Source organism: Triticum urartu, chromosome 5A (assembly GCF_056163025.1).
Source record: "Triticum urartu cultivar PI428250 chromosome 5A, HENAU_Tu73, whole genome shotgun sequence".
In the NCBI taxonomy this organism is placed as follows: domain Eukaryota; kingdom Viridiplantae; phylum Streptophyta; class Magnoliopsida; order Poales; family Poaceae; genus Triticum; species Triticum urartu.
Window position 1 is genome coordinate 531,401,484 of NC_141877.1, and position 23,059 is coordinate 531,424,542.

Genomic DNA, 23,059 nt, shown 5'->3' on the forward strand with positions numbered 1-23,059 from the left:
AGTCATTAAAATAGCTTGCAAAGTTGATTATGCTGGTGAGGCTGTCCTAGAATATTTACTTTCGATACCTGAACATGAGTTGGCTATCTTGGGTATTCAGAATGTTCGTGGGATGATTGCAATTGCTACTTGGTATTTGTGGTGGGAAAGGCGAAAATTGGTCCATAAGGAGAAAACCCAAGATGCTAACCAGATTTCTATGGGGATTCACGCTATTACATTAAACTATGTTATAACTATATCACCTAAGGCTACTATGAAAAGAGGGGGTTGGACACAACCTCCGAGGGGGTTTGTAAAACTTAATGTGGTATATGCTCATGTGTCGCCGAGTACAGTTGCAACATTGCCGGATATTCAAGAAAACAGTCTAAACGACCCTTAAAACCTTCTTATCTGTTATCCTAGGTAAATGGGACTTCTGTAAGTCCCATACTCTCATTAACCAAGTGTTTGCTTCATTGTTGTACTGTAAATCTCATACTCTCATTAACCAAGTGTTTGCTTCATTGTTGTACTTTAAGGTTGGCTGCAACTGGAACACGTGGGTCTTCTTAATGGTGTTTTCCCTAGGCTTTTGATTTAAGTGTGCATTTTTGCTGCCTCTATACATGGACCTACCTCTAGCAAAAAATTCTTGACATCGCCTTCAAGCTTTTGGTTTTATTAAAATATCCATCAGTCCCTACATGTCATCCCTTCTGTTGAGCCTCCCAACAAAAAAATGAGGCTCCTACATGTCATCATGTCATCGGTGCGAGCCGGTTGACGTTTGGGAGCAATCAGCTGGTGGATGCTAATCATTTGCATCTGTATTGCGGTACCGGGCTGGATATGACTGAGCTGGTGGGGTGCGGCACAGGGGGCCCGGAAGGAGAAAGGAGAGGAGATGAGGACTGAGTGGCTCCGCATGTAGTACAGTAGTGCGTTCTTCCCTTCGATTTCCTACAGACCTACATACTATTCGTAGTCGCCCCCTTTTATCGAGCTGTGATGCAGATGCTTGCGCATTGGCTTTGGCTTCAGAGGGATCGACCAAGAAAATGAAGAGCACAAGATCGAAGACTGCCAACGTGCGCGGGCTCCTCTGTTCAAGCAGTTATCGTCTTCCGCTGATAAGCAGCAAGCGTGGTGACTGAGACGGACGGGAGGAAGTTTGGAGGCTCCAGACAAGGCGACAAGTGAGTACCCCCCCCCCCCCCCCCCCCCCCCCCCCCCCCCACCCCCCGGTCGTTGGTTCAATTTGTTTGCTGTTTCAGTGGGATTGTAATGTTAAATTTCTGACTGGTATGCAGTTCGATGTGTATGTGCCGTGGGGCAGAAGGATCCGCCTCTTGGCCTGGTTGCAGCGGGAGATCTCTATTGGGAAATTGAGAATTTTCCGTAGTGTGCGGAAGTGTCGTTCTTCTGAATCGAGCGAAGGGAGTTATAAAGGAAGATCTTGCCCTATTCTTTGAGTTGAAGCTTGGTTTCCCAATGTTAACCTAGATCTGCAAGAACACGATCTTGCAGTTTTGGACTTCGTCACAATATATCACCAAAATTAATCAAGTTCTTGTATTTGGAGATAGAGAGGCACAATCCAGGCTCCGCGCTCTAGAGAAATTGAAGACCTTCTGGGGTTCTTATCCATGGAGCAGCAGCAGAGCTTCGAGGAGAGGACGAGCAAAGACAGCCCCGAGAAGATGGGTGACAGTGCGCTCCACCTTGCAGCAAGGGCCGGAAATGTTGCCCTTGTGCAGAAGATCTTTGCGGACTGCGATCCGGAGCTGGTCGCGGAATTGACTGACCATCAGAACCAGGACGGTGAGACAGCGCTGTATGTTTCCGCGGAGATGGGGCATGTCGAGGTTGTGTGTGAAATTCTGAAGGTTTGTGATCTGCATTCAGCATTTCTCAAGGCACACAACAGCTTTGATGCATTCCATATTGCAGCAAAGCAGGGCCATCTAGGTTAGTTCTTTACTTCTTTCCTTTCATCACTAATTCTTGTATATTGTTGAGTTTAACCACAATGTGCTATGTTTGTCAAGTCATTGATTGGACGATTATGGTTGTGTGAATTGGAATTCTTCAGTACTCCTTAGTTGGATTGTTTATAGTTGTGATTTTCTTTGTCTTGTATACAGTGACTTGTATTTCATTACCTTTGTCCCCAAAGCATTTACCAGGTGTCCGCTTTTGCATTCAATGTTTAAGAAATTTATCTGGGTGATTTGGTCCATATTCCAGCCTATATTGCCTGGTTTTCTTGGTATGGCAGGCAAAAGTGACCATGGATTCACAGTTTTATGTAGGATTTGTTGCTGTCGCGATATGCTTATAAAATATTGATGTTGATGTATCCAAATCAGGGTATCTGATATGATTGATTAGCGAGATAATTAAATGTTGCATCTTCGTGCTTTTTTTTTGTGCCAGCAATTTGTGCTAGAACAAATCAGCTCATGCAATTTATAATAGAAGGCAGTGGAGAAGAGCAAACCACTGTCCTACTCCTGATCCTAAGTTCCTAACTACTACTCCCTCTTCCATAATTTTGAACTAAAACCATGACAAGAATTATGGGACGGAGGGAGTATGATAGTTGTATCTTTGTGGATGTTTGGCTTAATGTTATTGTCAAGTTATTTCGGCTCATATACATGTCCCATGCTTTGTTTCGCAGTTGTTTTGCAGGAGCTACTGAAGGCTTTTCCTGCATTAGCTATGACAACAAATTCAGTAAATGCCACAGCTTTATACACTGCCGCACTTCACCGCCACATTGGTATTGTCAATCTTCTACTGGATACAGACCCAAGACTTGCCAGGATTGCAAGAAATAATGGGAAGACAGCTCTGCATATAGCAGCAAGACTGGGCAATGTGGAGGTGGTAGTGTTGTTGTTGAATAAAGATCCGGCGACTGTTTTCAGAATAGACAGGAAGGGACAAACAGCAGTGCACATGGCTTCCAAAGGCCACAATGCTGAAATTCTGCTTGAGCTACTGAAGCCCAATGTCTCAGTAATCCATTTGGAAGATAACAAGGGGGACAGGCCACTGCATGTTGCAACGCGGAAGGGAAAAACCATTGTAGGTTACCATATCTCTAAAATATCTTCTGTTTTCTTCATTATTTCATTCTTCAGATGTTAACAATTTGTTGTTGCATATTATTTCTTGTTCATCCTATGTTCATTTGCAAAGTTTGCCTGCTTAAACCAGCAATATTAGATTTTCTAGAACATAAAGTATCTAAAGCAATTTACACTACATTATGTACACAAATAATGAAAAGACTTCCTTTCATAGACTTGAGAGAACTATGAAGTTCTAAGCAGTTTCAACCAGAATTTCAGTGGACTTATGTATATGTACTTACGATTTTAAGATTTTTTCTTAGTAATTTGATCCTTTTTCTGATATCCGCATAATTCCTTACAGATAGTTCAGACGCTAATATCCATTGAAGAGATTGATATCAATGCAATCAATGGAGCTGGAGAGACCGCTTTTGCCATTGCAGAGAAACTGGGTAATGAAGAGCTTGTAAACATCCTGAGGGAGGCTGGTGGAGTAACCGCAGAAGAGCAAGTAAATCCTCCGAAATCAATCAAGCGTTTTAAGCAAACACATGATGTCCAATCGCAGATCAAGCAAAAGCGTCGGACAAATATGCATTTCCACACGATCAGGAAGAGTAGTCAAAAGCTCCACACTGAGGCTCCAGTCTGCGCTTTGGCAGACGCCATGTTCAGACTTCCTGCAAAGCTCGATGAGCTACTGATTAGCCACGTCCACATGCTTCCTAGGGGTGCGGAGGATGAGATACCTCTCATCAAGCAAGATCTGGAAGAGATAATGGCCATTCTGCAGGAGCACGACCACCCAGGGAAAGCGGAAGACCGTGCTATGACGAGCAAGTGCCTGACCAAGGAGGTGCGCGAGCTGTCATACGACATGGAGGATAGCGTCGACCAGTACGTGCACGCCGTCGACACCAAGAGAAGGATTGTTCCTCGCCGTAAAAAGTACAAGATCACCTGTCGTAGGGGCAAGATCACTGCGCGGCTCCCGGAGAAGCTTAAGTGGCGTATATGGATGGCCAACAAGATCAGGGAGTTCAGTGTGCGCTCGCAAGAGGCGCTGCAGCGGTACAGCCTATTTAACCACCCTGGTGCTCATGGCATCAGCACGTCTGCTACTTCTACGAGACATGATGTGTGTTTTGGCTCTTGGTATCCCACACCGTGTGGGGAGCTTGTCGGTATAGATGGACATTTGAATACTCTTGAAGCGTGGTTGGGTAAGGATGGGGAGCAGCAGCTCAAGGTGGTATCTGTTGTTGGATCTGGAGGGGTTGGTAAGACCACACTTTCCAAAGAGCTGTACCGTAGAATCAGAGGGCAATTCGAGTGCCAGGCATTTGTGAGGACGTCCCGGAAGCCCGACATCAGGAGGCTTCTCATCAGCTTGCTCTCACAAGTCCGGCCACACCAAACCCCTCACACTTGGAAATTGCATAGTCTAATTGCCGATATCAGGACACATCTCCACGATAAGAGGTATACATGTCTCTTGATTCATAAGAATTACATTTTCTGGACAGGAATTTAATCTTGTGAGCAGGCCCTTAGTGTGATTTTTCCATTATACAAACATGTTACTGCGGCATCTTAGTGCACCAAAATGGTTTGCGGTTCGATTTCTTCCTTAGTTCAACGATATTTCGGTGGTGGTGAAGATTTGAAGTCACTGATAATATTTTTGTATGCAGCTATGCTGAGCCACTTTTTTTTCCTTCCAGTCCAGTAAGTATAGAGTGGCAGATTTCCAATGCGTTATTAGGCTGACAACTGTGCTAAAACATTCCTCAGGTACTTGATCGTCATTGATGATGTATGGGCTACACAAACATGGGATATCATTAATCGTGCTTTGCCGGCTGGTAATCTTTGCAGTAGAATTCTAATAACGACAGAAGTCGAAGATGTAGCTCTGAAATGTTGTGGTTATGACTCTAGGCATGTTCTTATGGTGAAACCACTTGGTTACGATGATTCAAGCAAATTATTTTTCAGCACAGCTTTTGGACTACAATATGAATGTCCTCCAGAACTCTGTGACGCTGCACACAACATTGTGAGGAAATGTGCTGGTTCACCACTAGCAATGGTTACTGTTGCTAGTCTTTTAGTAAGCCAGATTGGCAAACCAGAGAAATGGGATTATGTAAATGAAATCTTAGGTCACGGTTTGAGCACATATCCTAGCTCGGAAGGAATGAAACAAGTACTAAACCTTAGTTACAACAATCTTCCTCATTATTTGAAGGCATGTGTGATGTATCTCAGTATATATGAAGAGGACTACATAATTCAGAAAGATGATTTGGTAAAGCAATGGATAGCTGAAGGTCTTATCCTAGCAACAGAAGAGAAAGACAAAGAGGAAATATCAAGGAGATATTTTGATGAGCTTATCAGTAGCAGAATGATCCTACCTGTGTATACAAATGACAACGATGATGTTTTGTCCTGCACACTGCATCACATGGTACTTGATTTTATCAAACACAAGTCCTTAGAAGAGAATTTTGTCATCGCAATAGATCATAGTCAGACAACTGCACCACTCGCAGACAAGGTTCGTCGACTGTCTCTCCACTTTGGTAATGCAGAAGCAACGCCACCAACAAATATGAGACTATCACAAGTTCGGACTCTCGCATTTTTCGGGGTCATTGAGTGTTTGCCTTCCGTTATAGAGTTTCGGCTTCTTCAAGTCCTAATCCTACATCTTTTTGGCGATGATGAAAGTGTCAGTTTTGATCTCACTGGAATATCTGAGCTTTTTCGGTTGAGATATTTGCATGTCACATGTAATGCCACCTTAGAAGTACCACAAACTCAGATGCGAGGTTTACAATATTTGGAGACACTGAAAATAGATGCAAGAGTAAGTGCAGTTCCGTCGGACATTGTTCATTTGCCGAGCTTGTTGCACCTCAGTCTTCCTGTTGGGACAAATCTACCAAATGGTATTGACCATATGACATCGCTTTGCACACTTGAATATTTTGATATAAATGTTAACTCAATGGAGAATGTGCACAGCCTTGGTGAGCTGACCAATCTTCAGGATCTTCGGCTCACATGTTCTACAGTTCCTTCTTCTTACTTAAAGAGTAAAATCGATAGTATGGGCTCTATTCTTGCGAACCTCAGCAACCTCAGGTCTGTAACTCTGAAGTCTTCAGGTATTCTGGAGAGTGAACCTTACAGCATGATCATTTCCTGTGATGGCTTGAGCAGCGTTTCCTCTCCTCCAGCTCTTCTTCAAAGATTTGAGTGGTTGCCACGCATTTGTACCTTCTCCAGCATCCCTAAGTGGATTAGCCATCTCAACAAGCTCTGCATTTTAAAGATTGGGCTTAGGGAATTAGTGAGCAATGATGTCGCTGCTCTGAGAGGATTGCCTGCACTAACTGTTTTGTCGTTATATGTCCGAGCAAAGCCCGCAGAAAAAATTGTCTTTACTAGGGCAGGATTCTTGGTTCTCAAGTGCTTCAAGTTCAGGTGCAGTGTACCTTGGCTGGAATTTGAGGTGGATGCAATGCCTAATCTCTTGAAACTCAAGCTAAGTTTTGATGCCCATGGAGTAGATCAACATCGTACTATACCTGTCGGCATGGTGCACTTAACAGGCCTTAAGGAAATCTCTGCAAAAATTTGGGGTGCTGGTGCCAATGAAAGAAGGGCTGCAAAATCAGCGCTGATTGATGCTATAAAAATGCATTCGGGATGTCCCACCTCCAGCATACAGTGTTTAGATGGGATGTTCAGTGGTAAGGATGATAATAATAGCGGGATACAAGAGGAAGAACACTTGACTCTGCAAAAGCAATACAATATCAAGGAGGAAGACTCCAAGAAACAGCATGATCTTCCAAAGGACTACATGGATGTTGCATACAAACAAACTTCCAGCAGGTATGGATTTGTCATCTGTTGTAACTAATTAACCAACAGCTTCGTTCCATATCCTAATGCATGCTAAAGCTAGTCATGGACGTACTTGTTTTGCTTTTTTGTAACTTGTGTGTCTTTGGATCGGCAGACCACACCTAAAACCAGCATGTAGTTCTTCAAAAGGACTAGGTGGATGACGCGGATGAACTTCATTAAGACTCACAAAATTATACTGAGGATTTATGGCATGTTCGCACTAGCCAACGCAGCCAAAAGTCGGAACTGATGAAAATAATAACAAGCATGTAGTTCTTCAAAAGGACTAGGTGGATGATGCGGATGAACTCCATTAGGATTCACAAAACTATACTCTGAGAATTTATGGCATGTTCCCACCAGCCAACGCAACCAAAAGTCCAATCTGATGAAAAGGGCTAGGCAATCCACATATACACTTGAACATTACCAACCATATAAAATAGTGATGGAAGAAGATTTCACGTATTTCTTTAATTACTAACTATATGGCGCATGTTGCTTTGAGAGTTTATGACATGTTTCTGCTTATCTCGTAGCAACAATCATAGGAAGTCCAAGCGGATCACACAGGTGAGGATGCAGGTGAGGGTGGGATCGGTGCAGGACATCAGCGCCCTCGAGGATGGCTTTAGCTGGAGGAAGTACGGCCAGAAGGATATCATCGGCTCCATGCACCCAAGGTCAGAACTCAGAACGAACTCTCACCTCAAGCGCAACATTTTTCCTTTTGGTCTCATTCACACTGGGCCTGACAGAGACTGACTCGAGCACTTGTTGAAATTGAATTCTCAATTGCAGAGCTTATTTCCTGTGCACGCACAGGCACGTTAAGGGCTGCCTAGCGACCAAGCAGGTGCAGCGCACGTCTACTGACCCGCTGCTCTTTGACGTCGTGTATCACGGGGAGCACACGTGCTTGGACTCTGTCGGATTCCCTGCGACGTCTTGTGGCCATGTCGCCGGCGTGGAGGTGATGAGCAGAAGTAGGCCCGGAGTTGGATTCGTGTCCCAGTCCCAGGCGGCGTGCAGTAGCCAGGTTATGTCCTCCGAGGTGGTAAGCGGAAGCGGAAGTACGGCGGGACTTTGGGGTGACGAGATTGACATGCCGGACCCGGACCGCGATGGCACCGGCATCAGTGCTGACTACCTCGATGGCTACGAATTTGATGTCAGCGCGTTTTTTGCCTAGCGAGATTTGATGATCTCCTCGCAGGGGCGGAGCCACGATTCGATTTGAGCACAGGGAGGGCCAAACCATGTTATTTATAAAGCAAAACCATCTCCCATTAGGCAACAGTTCGTTGGTGATTTTGTCTTCATTATAACTGAACTGCAAGTTTCAGAATTGGCATCACACAACACACAACAAAAAGAACTAAAATCAAAGGATCTCTGTGATGGACGGACGGTGCTTCTTTTGTCTCAGCAGGAAGCATTTTGCCGTAGACTGCCAGGAACCGCCCAAGCGTTGGCGGTGCTACAAGGATTTTCATCTAGCCAGCCAATGCCCTGGCCCTTCGCCAAAGCCCTCCTCGCCTCAGCTGGGTTGGTCGTGGTGTGCCAGCCGACCTTGCTTCCAGGCCGGGCTTGTACGCTGAGGCTCTTTTGGCGCTGTCCCCTCGAGATCGCTTAGTTCGTCCTGCGGATTGCTGCATCTTCCCTCACACTCTTGTCAGGCAGTGTCTCCTTGCTGCTATGCTCACGGTGGGGCATCGATCTGCGGCATAGTGATCCTATACTTGATGAAGCATTGACGCCTTCTCCTCAGGTTATCGGTTCTATGGGTTGCTCTGCTTGGGGCGATGGTGTGTGGTTGACCCATGGTGCCTTGTCAGTGGGGAGCAAGGAATCCGTTGATCCAATGTGCTCGGAGGCTAAGTGCCCCGGCGACTGCTCCTCCTCTTCCATTGCTCAGTCCCCAGCACGTCCGATGCTTAGTCCAGAGGAGCCGCTTGTTTTCGACGCGGGGCGCATGATGGGGGCCTTCGGCAGGCCCGATGTTCTAGTTGAGCCTCCGGTTGAGTTGTGCGGTGTTGTTGCCAAGGCCACACAGACTAAAGCAACGCCATTATCTCTAGAGGATTCTCTCACCAAGGTTACTTGTGCACTACCACAACCTCTGCTTGGCACCCCGGCGCCTTTGCATGGGGACAAGGATGACGGGCGACAAAGTGGGCGTCTGAAAAAGAAGAACAATGTGTGCAACATCCTGACGTCCAAGTGCGCGGAGCACAGGTTGTTAGAGACTTTTGGTGAGCTGCCGGAGGTCAGCGAAGCAGAGGGCCCTAAGCAAAAGATGAAAGCATATCTAGACATGTATAAAAAACCGCTCTCACCGCAAGTGATCAAGGCATTGAGGACTTTGGCAAGCATCGCAGAAAAAGTTAAAGTTGAACCTTTCAGGATGTTTTCCACTTGATAATGTTAGCACGTAATGCTTTCAGGCTGAGACGAAAGTGTCACTCGATATGTACGGTTTAATCACTGATACCATAATTAGAGCAACTCCAACAATTCCTTCAAAAATCTTCCCGATTTCACTGAATTTTAGAGGAAGTTTCCCGCAAAGTACTTTCGTCCCATCCTGTAAAACATCTGCCCCTAAATTTATTTTTATTTTATTTTTCATTAAACAAAACGAAATAATGGCCTAGGGCCCGCCAACAAGTGACACGCGTGACGGCCTTCGGCGGGGTGACAATGGCGAGGTGGAGTTCCGACGGCGGGGCAATGGGAAGGCGGCGTTCCGAAGGCATGGCGGCGGCAAGGTGGTGTTCTTCCAACGGGCAGGGCGGCGGCGACGAAGCGATGTTCCAGCGGCGACGACGAGCGAGTGGCACGTCGAGAGGTTTCAGGTGGTTACCTTGTCGCCAAAAGTTTATGGGAAACAAAACTTCCCCTAGACCTGAAGGAAGTTGGGGTCAAGTTTACAAGATCCTGTAAATTTATTGCATGTTTACGGGGTTTTTTGGAGATGATTTTTGGCCTAAATTTTACTTTACAAATACAAGATCTGTTAGGGTTGCTCTTAGGCCGGGCCATAAAAAGACGAGAGCTCCTAGTTGACGCTCGTGCGTCAACCAGGTGTAGATTTGCTAAAGCCTACATGAATGGGCCCACTTCACCAACGAACTTGTTTTTTAAATATTTTTCTGTTTGGTTATTTAGTCAGTTTTTCAGTGAAAAACCAGCTATTGTTTTTCAGAAGATAGAAAATTTTATAACCTATTAAAATAGGAAAATATATTTTCAAAAAAATTATATTACATGTTTTATAAAAGTTCAATGTATATTAAAAAATTATTCACCGTGTATTAAAAATATGTTCGGTTTGTATAAAGAATGGTCATCATATGTTAAAAAATGTTCAGTGTATATAACAAAAATGTTCATCATATATAAAAATATATATTCAGTTTATGTTTTGAAGAAAATTTACCTTATGCTAAAAAAAGTTCAGTGTGCTTTTGAAAAATGTTCATTGCATGCTAAAATAGGTTCAGTGTGCATTTGAAAAAGTTCACCATATACTGCAAACCTATAAAATGCAAAAATATAAAACAAAAGAAAACACAACATCTGAGAAAAGAAAACGTAAAAAACAAAATAGAAGCAGCTAGTTAAGTGGGCTGGCCCATCTGAAGGTTCCTTCAGTGAAGTCTCCCTTATATCACGCACTCGGGCGTCACCTAGGATTGACCATAAAAGACCGAGTAGAGAGGATGGCATCCGACCATGTGTGGTCCTCTCATGGGCCTATTTTTCTTTTCAGATCCTTTGCTTAGGATTGGCCATAAGCAAAGGAGATATAAGGGAGACTTCACTGACCTTGACTTCACAACCTCTGCTTGGCACACTCGTGGCAACATTCACTCTTGCGAGGTGCGTATGGGCTCTTCAGAACCCTGACCTTGTTGAAGCAATAAAATGTACCACGGAGCCTGGTGTCAAACGCTAGGTTTTTGCACTAATAGAGGCGCTCCTAGCCAGAGATTTTATTCAGATGCTGATTACCCTATGGGCGATCTCGTATTCCCGGCGTCAAGCTCTGCATGAACATATCTTTCAAAGTCCATATGCCACGCACCATTTTATCTTCAAGTATATACACGAGCTAGAAGCATGCAAGCCCAAGACCACGAGTATAGTAATTAAGTACTGGAACTTTGATTTGAGCAAAGCCAAGATGGCTCCCTCCGCCTCATGGGATTGCCAAAATTAGGGTCGACGCCCTCAGGTACTATGGGTTTCTTCTCGGCACATTGCCGGTTGGAGCCACACCGCCCGCACGCCCACACGCTGGCAATGCATGCTGGCACGCCACGCCCTGTTGGAAAAAAAAGGAGCACTTTAGCGATTGATTTAATCCCTAAGCAAATCAAGAGCATGACAAGCATAATATGAAGCTCATACCGAAACGTAAACATGTCAGCCCGAACAAAATGTAGAATCGAAATATTTATGAACACAACATAGCCGGCTAGCACATAAACAAGAAAGTAGGGGATGATCGAATCATACCCTCTAGTCGGCCACGCCGAAGCAGAGGCGGCATTAGCGACTGTGGCTTCTTCCTGGGCTTCTTCTTAGTGGCGTAGTCGAAGCCGAGGATGAAGACACGAACAAACCAGGAGGAGTCACATTGAGACGGTCCCTAAAAACCTTATCGCCCTTCTCCCGGTGAATGATCTCAAAGGACGGGGTTCCGATGTCCTGCTCTCCTGTTCGGCCGCGCACGCGGTCGACATGATGAGATCGCTGGAGGCAACACCAAGCTTCGAGCAGTGGATGACTGCTAGGGCTGTGCGAGGAGGAATGAGTTGGTTCGCCATCTGGCTGGTCAATGCCTCCTATATAACAGCAAGCAGGGCGAAAATTGTCAGCGAATAGGGCATTAGGGGCAAAGAAGCCATCCACCAATGTCAAATGGCCAGGTGCCCTGTTGCGGTTGAGCACTAGATGGGCCGAAATCACTGTTCTGACTTTGTCAACGTTGATTTCTGACCTTGTCAACGTTTATAGTCACAAACTGAACTCGACGCGAAAGTATTTCGTGATTTGACCCTTTTAGAAACGCCAGGGTCCGCGGCGTTTCCACCCAACATAGAAACGCCAAGCAAGCTAAAAGGATCAAATCGTAAAATACTTTCACATCGGGTTCAGTTTGTGACAATAAACACTGACAAGGTCAGAACAGTGATTTCGGCCCACTTGATGACCCTTGAAATCGAGAGCACGCACTTCCGCACGCTCTGCGTCTGCAAGAACCGCTTGCATCATCGCTATCTCATCCGTGTAGTCCTCATCGTCGGACGACTCAACGTAATGCTCGTATATGTAGCCATCTCATCCGTGTAGTCCTCATCGCCGGACGACTCATCCGGATCCATTGTGTCAAGGAAGAAGGGGACAAAAACATTAGCACATGCATTTCACCGAACACTTGCCGGACATGGTAAGTACAGTAGGGGCGGATGATACCCGTGCAGCGGACGGAGGAGAGGTGTACTACAAAAATCGTCTCGATTGAGGCGACCCACGAGGGCCGCTGGGCTGGGCAGAGATAACGTATCTTAAAGATTAGTTGTCATCGATCCTCTTAAAATGTACTAGTATGTCAGTCCATTTGCAAAAAAAATTCGGCCGATGCAGTTGAGATTCCCCATTGATAGCATTTGGTAGGGGAACCAAGCGGTTGACAATGGAGGTGTAGGCTAGGAGAAGCCAGAGGGAGGAAGGAGTGGGCTGAGAAATTTATTTTGATTGGATGAACACCAATGTGCTCTCGTCTGAAGGAACTCCACAACCACAGGTACGGTTGCGTGTCATCTTTGTTGATCTCGGCGTCTCTCTCTGTTGGTTTATAGATCCATGATGTACTCTAAGCTGGCTTTGGTTTCAGGGAGATCTAATGGAGACTCCAGTCTGCGCTTTGGTGGACGCCATGTTCAGACTTCCTGCAAAGCTCGATAGGTTACTGGTCAGTCACGGCCACATGCTGCCCCGGGGGGCGGTGGACGAGATACCTCTCATCAAGCAAGATCTTGAGAAGATTGTAGCCATCCTCCAGGAACACGGCGACTCGGGAGCAGAGGACTGTTCTATGACGGTCAATTGCCTGACCAAGGAGGTGCGCGAGCTGTCCTACGACATGGAGGACACCGTCGACCAGTATGAGCACGCCGCTGATTCCAGGAGAGGAATATTATCTCCTCGCCGCAAGAAGTACAAGATCACTCGCGGTAGGAGCAAGCCCACATCGGGGCTGCGGGAGAAGCTCAAGTGGCGTCTATGGATGGCCAACAAGATCATGGAGTTCAGTGTGCGCTCCCAGGAGGCGCTTCAGCGGTACAGCTTCTTTAACCACCTTGGTGACAATGGTAGCAGTGCTGCTGCTTCTGCTTCTACTAGATGTGATGAAGCATCTTTCCGCTCTTGGCATCCCACGCCATATGGGGAGCTTGTCGGTATCGACGAAAATGTGAATAAGCTTGAAGCGTGGCTGGGTAAGGATGGAGAGCAGAAGCTCAAGGTGGTGTCTGTTGTTGGATCTGGAGGGATTGGTAAGACCACGCTTGTCAAAGAGCTGTACCGTAGAATCAGAGGGCAATTTGAGTGCCGGGCATTTGTGCGTTTGTCCCGAAAGCCTGATATCAGGAGGCTTCTCATCAGCATGCTCTCACAAATTCGGCCACACCAGCCCCCTCACACTTGGAAGGTGCATAGCCTAATTGCTGACATCAGGGCACATCTCCAACATAGAAGGTATATATATTTTTATCTTCATTGATCATATATTCTAACATTGATTGATGTCTCCTTCAGTTGGATGATTTTATGGAGGTGGTGATGCTTGTTTGAAGTTAGTTTTGTAAAGTGGATTTTTATTTCGCTGGGTTGTGAAGTGAGAAGTTGCTTTAGAATTTTCTCATTCTTTTTTATTTTGCAAGAAAACCAATGATTGTCTTACGAAGTTCAGCTGAGCCACTTCCTTCTTTCTTCTAGTCCGTTAATGATAGACTAGTCTTTTCGGCAGAATAATATCTCTGTTAATGATATAATAATAATCTTTCTGATTATTTCTGATTTGATATTTGCTATTAGGCTGACAACTATGCGAAAACTTTCCTCAGGTACTTGATCGTAATTGCTGATGTATGGGCTACGCAAACATGGGATATCGTTAGCCGTGCTTTGCCGGGTGTTAATCTTTGCAGCGGCATACTTATAACTACAGAAATCAATGATGTAGCTCTGAAATGTTGTGGTTATGACTGTAAATATGTTCTCACGGTGAAACCACTTATTGACGATGATTCAAGCAAATTATTTTTCAGCACAGCTTATGGTCGTCGACTTGAATGTCCACCAGAACTTGGTGAACTTTCAAAGAGTATTATAAGAAAATGCGCTGGTTTGCCACTAGCAATTGTTACTGTTGCCAGTCTTTTAAGCCGGATGAACAAACCAGAGCAATGGGATTATGTAAATAAATCCTTGGGTTATGGTTCGAGGACAAATCCTACTTCGGAGGGGATGAAACAAGTACTAAACCTTAGTTACAGCAATCTTCCTGAGCATATGAAGGCATGTGTGATGTATCTCGGTATATATCAAGAGAACTACATAATTCAGAAGGATGATTTGGCAAAGCAATGGATAGCCGAAGGTTTTATCCGTGCAACAGAAGAGAAAGACAAGGAAGAAATATCAAGGAACTATTTCAATGAGCTTATCAGTAGCAGAATGATCCAACCTGTACATATAAATGACAACGATGATGTTCTGTCATGCAGTGTGCATTATATGGTACTTGATTTTGTCTCACGCAAGTCCACAGAAGAGAATTTTGTCACCACAATAGATCATTATCAGACAACTGCAAGACTAGCCGACAAGGTCCGTCGACTGTCTCTTCACTTTGGTAATGCAGAAGCAACACCACCAGCAAATATGAGCCTATCCCAAGTTCGAACTCTTGCGTTTTTTGGGGTCTTCAAGTGTTTACCTTCCATTGTCGAGTTTGGGCTTCTTCAAGTTCTAATCCTACATCTTTGGGGTGATGATGAGAGCATTTGTTTTGATCTCACTAGAATATGTGAGCTTTTTCGGCTGAGATACTTGCATGTCACATCCAATGTCACCTTAGAAGTACAACAAACCCAGATCCGAGGTCTACAATATTTGGAATCACTGAAAATAGATACAGGAGTAAGTGCAGTCCTATCAGACATTGTTCATTTGCCCAGCTTGTTGCACCTCAGTCTTCCCGTTGGGACAAATCTACCAAACGGTATTGGTCAAATGACATCCCTTTGCACACTCGGATATTTTGATCTATGTGCTACTTCAGTAGAGAATGTGCACAGCCTCGGCGAGCTGAAAAGTCTCTGGGATCTCCGGTTCACCTGTTCAACAGTGCATTCTTGTCATCTAAAGAGCAAAATGGATAGTGTGGGCTCCATTCTCGCGAAACTCAGCAACCTCAGGTCTCTAACTCTGAAGCCTTCAAGTATTCTGGATGCTGGGCCTTCCAGCATTAGCATTTCGTGTGATGGATTGAGCAGTGTACCCTCTCCTCCGGCGTTTCTTCAAAGATTTGAGTGGTCGCCAAGTATTTGCACCTTCTCCAGCCTCCCCAAGTGGATCAGACATCTCGACAAGCTCTGCATCTTAAAGATTGGGATTACTGAACTAGCGTGGGAAGATGTTGATGTTCTCAGAGGATTGCCTGCGCTCACTGTTTTGTCGTTGTACGTCCGGGCAAAGCCCGTGGAAAGGATTGTCTTCAATAAGACAGGATTCTCAGCTCTGAAGTACTTCAAGCTCTGGTGCAGTGTACCTTGGCTAGAATTTGAGGTGGATGCAATGCCTAATCTCCGGAAACTGAAACTAGGTTTTGATGTCCATGGAGCAGATAAGCTTGGACCTGTTGGCATCGAGCACTTGTCAAGCCTTAAGGAGATCTCAGTGAAAATTGGGGGCGTCTCTACCGATGACCCTGAAAGAAGGGCTGCAGAATCGGTGTTGAGTCATGCCATAAATATGCATCCAACACGTCCCATCTCCAACATACAGTGTGTAGATGGGATGTTCACTAGTAAGGATGATAAGAATAGTGGAGTAGAGCTGCAAAAACAATATAAGATCATCGATGATGACGCAGTTGAACAGAGTGTAGTCCTTCAAATGGGCTCCAGTGAAGATGCTCAGAGCAGGTATGGACAGTGATTTTCTTCTCGTTCGTGCGATTCACTCGTTGAGTTTTATTGGAAGCTAAATGCTGGCTGTCATGCATCAGGTGTTTGGATAGGCAAAATGCGGCGGACAAGCAGGTGAGGTGGATGGATATCGATGAGAAGACACAGGAGCTCATCCCCAACATTGAAAAGGTAATTAACGAACCATTTGGATGCCAAAGCCTTACACACGTTGCTCTCGACGAGTAATTAATCCACCGTAGTAAAATTGTTGGACGGTGCATGATTAGTTCTTCCCACATTTGGTTGTGCGTCACAGAAGGACCATGCCAAGCAGGTGAGGATGGAGGAGATCAGCTATCGGATACAGGAGCTCGTCCCCAGGATAAAAAAGGTAACGAACGAACCGTACGAGCGCCAAATGAGCCGTACCGGCACGGCTCTGCCAAGGAATTAATCCACTGTTAGTAACTTTTCCCCGTTAGGATCGCGCATCAGACGGAAGAAGCATCGCTGAGCGGGTGAGGAGGACGAAGATCAGCGAGCGGCTACGGAATCTGCAAGGGCTCGTCCCCAACATGGAGAAGGTAATTAACAAACTGTTCGAACGCCAAAGCCATACGCTGGCACGGCTCTGCGAGGAATTAATCCACTGGTAGTAAGAAATTGTTGGACTGGTTTACTTTCCCCATTTGTTTCGTGTGCGGAGCTAGCAGAGTCAGACTGGTCTTGAGCTAACTGGTTTACTTGACATCGCTGCAGCAAACCAACACGTCCGACATGTTGGATATGGCTGTGGATTACATCAAGGAACTCCAGATGAAGATCAAGGTATGTACATGTACATGTGGTGATATACAGTGAGATAAGACCAGAAATGCTGATATATATCAACAACTAGATTAGCCGTGTGATCGAGGGCATTACGCCTAAATCCATCCAAATCACACACGCATACGCATGCTACTAATTTCGTTGAGCATGCAGCCCCTTTCTGTTTCTGTTGACCACTTTGAATTTTGTCGAGCTGACCACGTACGGACCTCGTCATGGCGGTCTCTTGTTGATTCCCTGAAGGCGATGAAGGAAGAAGAGGCGAATTGCACCTGCTTGCCGAGCAAGCAGAAGCACTCGCCGGCTGATGAAGCTCAACCGCCGGTGCCCGGTGCAAAGCAAGCCGACGCTGGATGAAGCATCCGCGGTACCGTACCCCTAGCTAGCTAGTCTCTTTCCTTGTTTGATTCTAGGCACCACTGGTAGTAGCACAAAATGAGTAGCATCAAGTCTGTGCCAGTGCAGGGTGGCCATCGCATGCAGAACATCAAGGGAAGCACGAAACGAGATCGATCAAGTTTGTATATGCAAGCCGTTAGCATGCGTGGGCCACATGTTCCGCCATTCTATATCCGTTGCGATGCTGTCTTGTTGCCAAGTAAATTTAATACTTCCTGCATAAAGAAATATAAGAGCGTTTAGATCAGAGGGAGTACTACAGTACCTAGCTGCAAAAACCATTTTACACGACAGGCCAACAACCGGAGCACTCGTAAAACCGTACGCCACAAAGCAAATCCTCGCGGTATTAGCGGCAGCATGACACGCTTCACGGAGAGCGTGATGATGCGCTCATAGCGTGCGGCACCTCGGGCCAGCAGGTGGCAGTCACCTACGAATACGATGGCAGCTCGGTGAACTCACTTGAAGCAATCGAGGGCAATGGTCTTTTGTTCAAGTGTATGTATGTGGATTGCCTAGCCCTTCCGCTGGACTGTCCCCTGCGGCGAGGCTGGCATCCATCGAGAGGTCCGGCCGGCCGGAAGTCATAGACTTGACGGACGACAGATTCCACGACGGCGGCCTCATGGCGGCTATCAATGATGACTGGCTCAGTTTGAGGTGCGCTCCGCCGTCGCCGCCGCCGCCAGAATCGACCTCGGGGCACTTCTCGCCGCAAGCTCAGAAAACAGCCAAGCAGCTTAGGCACACAGTCAGTGATATCAGCTATTCACAGGTCAAGCAAGCGTGTCAAACCAACAAGAGAATTCAACAACTACAGGCTCCTGTCTGCGCTATGGCGGACGCCATGTTCAGGCTCCCGGAGAAGCTGGACGGGTTACTGGCCAGCCATGGCCAAACGCTGCCCCGGGGCGCGGGGGAGGAGATGCCTCTCATCAAGCAAGATCTGGAGAAGATGGTCGCCATTCTCCAGGAGCACAGTGACTCCAGAGCAGAGGACCGTGTTATGACGGCCAAGTGCCTGGCCAAGGAGGTGCGCGAGCTCTCGTACGACATGGAGGACAGCGTCGACCAGTACGAGCAGGCCGCCACCACCAGCAGATGGATAGCTCCTCGCCGTAGGAAGCACACGCTCGTTCGTCATAGAGTTACACGGCTTCCGGAGAAACTCAGGTGGCGCCTATGGATGGCCAACAAGATCAGGGAGTTCAGCTTGCGCTCGCAGGGGCAGGAGGCGCTTCTTTAACCACCATGGTGACAATGACATCAGAGCTGCTTCCATTGGTGGCACTAGCAGCAGCACTCCTCCTAGACATGATGCGTCTTTTGGCTCTTGGTACCCCACGCCGTATGAGGAGCTTGTTGGTGTAGGTGAACATGTGAATAATCTTGAAGCGTGGCTGGGTAGGGATGGAGAGCAGAGGCTCAAGGTGGTTACTGTTGTTGGATCTGGAGGGATTGGTAAGAGCACGCTTGTCAAAGAGCTGTACCGTAGAATCAAAGGGCAATTCGAGTGCCGGGCATTTGTGAGGACGTCCCGGAAGCCTGACATCAGGAGGCTTCTCATCAGCATGCTCTCACAAGTCCGGCCACACCAAACCTCTCACACTTGGAAATTGCATAGTCTAATTGCCGACATCAGGACACATCTCCAAGATAAGAGGTATACTACATGTTTCTCTATTGATTCATATAGAAATTGCATTTTCTGGACTTCTGTGTGTAGCTATGCGGGGCCACTTTCTTTTTTCTTTCTAGTCCGGTAAGGATAGAATGACAGAGTTCTGATTTGCTATTAGGCTGACAACTGTGCTAAAACATTCCTCAGGTACTTGATCGTAATTGATGATGTATGGGCTACGCAAACATGGGATATAGTTAGCCGTGCCTTGCCAGATGATAATCTTTGCAGTGGAAATGTGGAATACTTATAACTACAGAAATAGATGATGTAGCTCTGAAATGTGGTGGTTATGACTCTAAGTATGTTCTTCCGATGAAACCACTTGGTCACGATGATTCAAGGAAATTATTTTTCAGAACAACTTTTGGTCCACAATATGAATGTCCTCCAGAACTCAGTGAAGTTGCAAATGATATAGTAGGGAAATGTGCTGGTTTCCCACTAGCAGTGGTTACTATTGCCAGTCTTTTAGCAAACCAGATGGGCAAACCAGAGCAGTGGAATTTTGTAAATAAATCCTTAGGTCATGGTTTGAGGACAAATCCTGCTTCAGAGGGGATGAAACAAGTACTAAACCTTAGTTACAACAATCTTCCTCTGCATTTGAAGGCATGCCTGATGTATCTCAGTATATATCAAGAGGATTACATAATTCAGAAGAATGATTTGGTAAAGCAATGGATAGCTGAAGGTCTTATCCATGCAACAGAAGAGAAAGACATGGAGGAAATATCAAGGATCTGTTTTGATGAGCTTATCAGTAGAAGACTGATCAAACCTGTACATATAAATGACAATGGTGATGTTTTGTCCTGCACAGTGCATCATATGGTACTTGATTTTATCAAACACAAGTCCTTAGAAGAGAATTTTGTCACCGCAATAGATCCTTGTCAGACAACTGCACCACTCGCAGACAAGGTTCGTCGACTGTCTCTTCACTTTGGTAATGCAGAAGCAACCCCACCAACAAATATGATACCATCACAAGTTCCAACTCTTGCATTTTTCGGGGTCATCAAGTGTTTGCCTTCCATTGTGGAGTTTCAGCTTCTTCAAGTTCTAATCCTTCATCTCTGGGGCGAGGATGAAAGCATCAGTGTTGATCTCACCGGAATATCTGAGCTATTTCGGCTGAGATATTTGTATGTCACATGTAATGCCACCTTAAAATTACCACAAACCCAGATGCGGGGTCTACAATTAATATTTGGAGACACTGAAAATAGATGCAAGAGTAAGCGCAGTTCCGCCGGATGTTGTTCATTTGCCGGGCTTATTGCACTTAAGTCTTCCTGTTGAAACAAATTTGCCCAATGTATTGGCCGCATGACATCGCTTTGCACCCTTGGATATTTTGATCTAAGTGTTAACTCGATAGATAATGTGGAGAGCCTCAGTGAGCTGATCAATCTTCAAGATCTTCGGCTCACCTGCTCTACAGTTCATTCTTCTTATTTAAAGAGCAAAATGGATATTATGGGCTCTATTCTTGCGAAACTCAGCAACCTCAGGTCTGTAACTCTGGAGCCTTCAGGTATTCTCGACAGTGGACCTTCCAGCATGAGCATTTCCTGTGATGGCTTGAGCACCGTTTCCAGCATCCCCAGGTGGATTGGACACCTCAACAAGCTCTGCATTTTAAAGATTGGGGTCAGGGAACTAGCGAACAATGATGTTTGTTAGAGTTGTGTCGAATATTATTGTACAAGGTAGGTTACAGTTGGACTCTGAGTTGTACGGTGTGTAGATAGAATATGGAGTCGTGTCCAAGTAGGACACTTATATCCTAAGCCTCTTATATATGAGGGGGTAGACACACGATGTAACCTATGCCAACATAATAGCACGGACACGCGGGGGAGCCGGCGGCGTGTGCCGGCGCCCGAGCGGCCGGGGTGCGGTATTGTGACGGTGTCATGGGAAGGAGCGCCCGTAGTCATGCCCCGGGGATGTAGCCATATCGGTGAACCTCGTTAACAAATCTCGGTGTCGTGCCTCGTGTGATTGCTTGGTCCTCGGTAGATTGACGGTATGCCTCGGATTATTCCAACAATATTCTCAGAAGATTGCCTGCATTAACTGTTTTGTCATTATATATCCGAGCAAAGCCTGCAGAAAGGATTGTCTTCACTAAGACAGGATTTTCGGTTCTCAAGTGCTTCAAGTTCAGGTGCAGTGTACCATGGCTGGAATTTGAGGTAGATGTCATGCCTAATCTCTTGAAACTCAAGTTAATTTTCGATGGCCATGGAGTAGATGAACATGTTATGGTACATGTCGGTATCATGCACTTAACATGCCTTAAGGAAATCTCTGCAAAAATTGGGGGTGCTGGTGCCAGTGACCTCTATAGAAGGGCTGCAGAATCAGCTTTGATTGAAACTATTAAGCTGCATCCGGCATGTCCCACCTTCAACATACACATAACCCTGCAAAAACAATGCGAGATCATGGAGAAAGATTCCATGAAACACCATGGAGTCCTTCAAAAGGGTTCTAGGGAAGATGCTCGATGCAGGTACGGACAGCAATTTCTCTCTCGTTCGTGCACTTTGCACATTGGGTTTTGTTGGAGCCTAAACACTTGCTATCATCAGATTTTTGGCGCCTTCGGACTGGAAAAATGTTGAGGCGAGAGAACCGAACCGAGACCAGGCGGCGATGGTGTCGGACTCGGATCTGGTGGAGCGACTGAGGGAGGTGCTGTGGGAGTCGGACCTCACAAGTCACAACCACGAGCACCGGTGCCCTGTGCCGCCGCCTTGAGGAGGACTTCGGGGTCGACCTGTCAGACAAGAAGACCTTCGTCCGGGAGCAGGTCGACCTCTTGCTCTCCGAGCTTTGCCGGCAAGGCTGAGCCGGAGGATGTGCCTGTGGAGGAGGATCTGCTGGACGTGATACTGGTGGCTGGGGAAGGAGGAGAGGGTAGTGGCGTGGACAAGGGTGAGGAGCAGCAGCAGGAGGAGGACGAGGAGTTGTTGGAGGAAGAGGAGGAGGACGACGAGGAAAGTGGCGGCAGCCGGAAGAAGCGGCGGTTGGGTGACGGCAAGAGAAAGGCTGGTGGCTTTACAAAATTATGCAGCATTTCCCCAGTGCTGAAAGAGTTAGTTGGTGCCTCTGAGTTAGCCAGGACAGAGGTTGTCAAGAAGCTTTGGGCATATATTCGAGAAGATAATTTGCAAGACCCAAGCAATAGGAGGAAGATAGTGTGTGATGAAGAGGTTGAAGAAGATCTTTAACATCAATTCAATTGATATGTTCCAAATGAATAAAGCTTTGAGCAAGCACATTGGGCCATTGGATACTGAGGGTCCGGTCTCACCTAAGAAATCGACACCCAAAGAGGAGCCTCAAAAGAGAGTCAGAAGTAAAGGAAACAAGCAAAAAGGCCGATCCAATGGGTCTGGTTCAGGTCTTCTTGCGCCCCTTCAACTTTCGGACAATTTAGTAAAATTTATTGGCACTGGTGAGATTATGTTGTCACGATCTGATGTTGTGAAGAGAATGTGGGTTTATATAAAAGAGAATGACTTGCAAGATCCTTCTGACCGGAGGAAAATAATCTGTGACACGAAGCTGAGGGATCTATTCCAAGTTGAATCGTTCACTGGATTCATGGTTTCCAAGCTGCTCAATCCTCATTTTACAAAGGCAAAATAGGAGTGTTATGACCGGCCAGGTCTATGGCCGCCGGAGGCCCACTAGGCAGGCTTAAGGCGCAAGTTATTTTAGTTTATTTTCAGATTATGATTATATATACAAGTGGTAAGACTATTTTGAGGATTAAGCAATAAGACTATTCTATTGCCCGGCTCCCAGAGGAGCCGGAACCCTAAACCCTAGCCTCTCTCTCTCCTGCGCCGCCGCCACCCAGCCGCAAGGACGGCGCCTCGCCGCCGGCCGCCGCGTTCTAGCCCATGCCCCGCTCCCTCCTTTCCCTA

At 46.2% G+C, this 23,059-nt stretch overlaps 2 protein-coding genes and 2 pseudogenes across 7 annotated transcripts; all 4 read left to right on the forward strand.

Annotated features, from left to right (window-relative positions):
- The first annotated feature begins 792 nt into the window (after window positions 1-792).
- LOC125510297 (disease resistance protein RGA5) lies at window positions 793-8,284 on the forward strand. Of its 4 annotated transcripts, none has more exons than XM_087521516.1 (8): window positions 793-923; window positions 1,000-1,181; window positions 1,296-1,953; window positions 2,669-3,078; window positions 3,430-4,550; window positions 4,863-6,977; window positions 7,532-7,675; window positions 7,794-8,284. In XM_087521516.1, the coding sequence occupies exons 3-8, from the start codon at window positions 1,632-1,634 to the stop codon at window positions 8,182-8,184; spliced, it is 4,503 nt and encodes a 1,500-aa protein (XP_087377642.1). In that variant the 5' UTR covers window positions 793-923; window positions 1,000-1,181; window positions 1,296-1,631; the 3' UTR covers window positions 8,185-8,284. The 4 variants fall into 4 exon arrangements, with proteins under 4 accessions (XP_087377642.1, XP_087377641.1, XP_087377643.1 ...); XM_087521517.1 differs by having other exon boundaries at window positions 819-923; window positions 1,027-1,181; XM_087521515.1 differs by having other exon boundaries at window positions 818-1,185.
- A 3,889-nt stretch (window positions 8,285-12,173) lies between these two features.
- Window positions 12,174-17,637, forward strand: LOC125510299 (disease resistance protein RGA5). 3 transcript variants are annotated; one of them, XM_087521519.1, is made up of 9 exons: window positions 12,174-12,807; window positions 12,898-13,760; window positions 14,129-16,213; window positions 16,297-16,387; window positions 16,515-16,589; window positions 16,681-16,782; window positions 16,958-17,026; window positions 17,273-17,396; window positions 17,490-17,637. In XM_087521519.1, the coding sequence occupies exons 1-8, from the start codon at window positions 12,763-12,765 to the stop codon at window positions 17,384-17,386; spliced, it is 3,444 nt and encodes a 1,147-aa protein (XP_087377645.1). In that variant the 5' UTR covers window positions 12,174-12,762; the 3' UTR covers window positions 17,387-17,396; window positions 17,490-17,637. The 3 variants fall into 3 exon arrangements, with proteins under 3 accessions (XP_087377645.1, XP_048531407.2, XP_048531405.2); XM_048675450.2 differs by having other exon boundaries at window positions 17,495-17,637; XM_048675448.2 differs by having other exon boundaries at window positions 17,273-17,637.
- On the forward strand, window positions 17,465-20,937 carry LOC125507278 (disease resistance protein RGA5-like; annotated as a pseudogene).
- Window positions 20,938-21,779: 842 nt separating this feature from the next.
- On the forward strand, window positions 21,780-22,778 carry LOC125556535 (uncharacterized; annotated as a pseudogene).
- The last annotated feature ends 281 nt before the right edge of the window (window positions 22,779-23,059 follow it).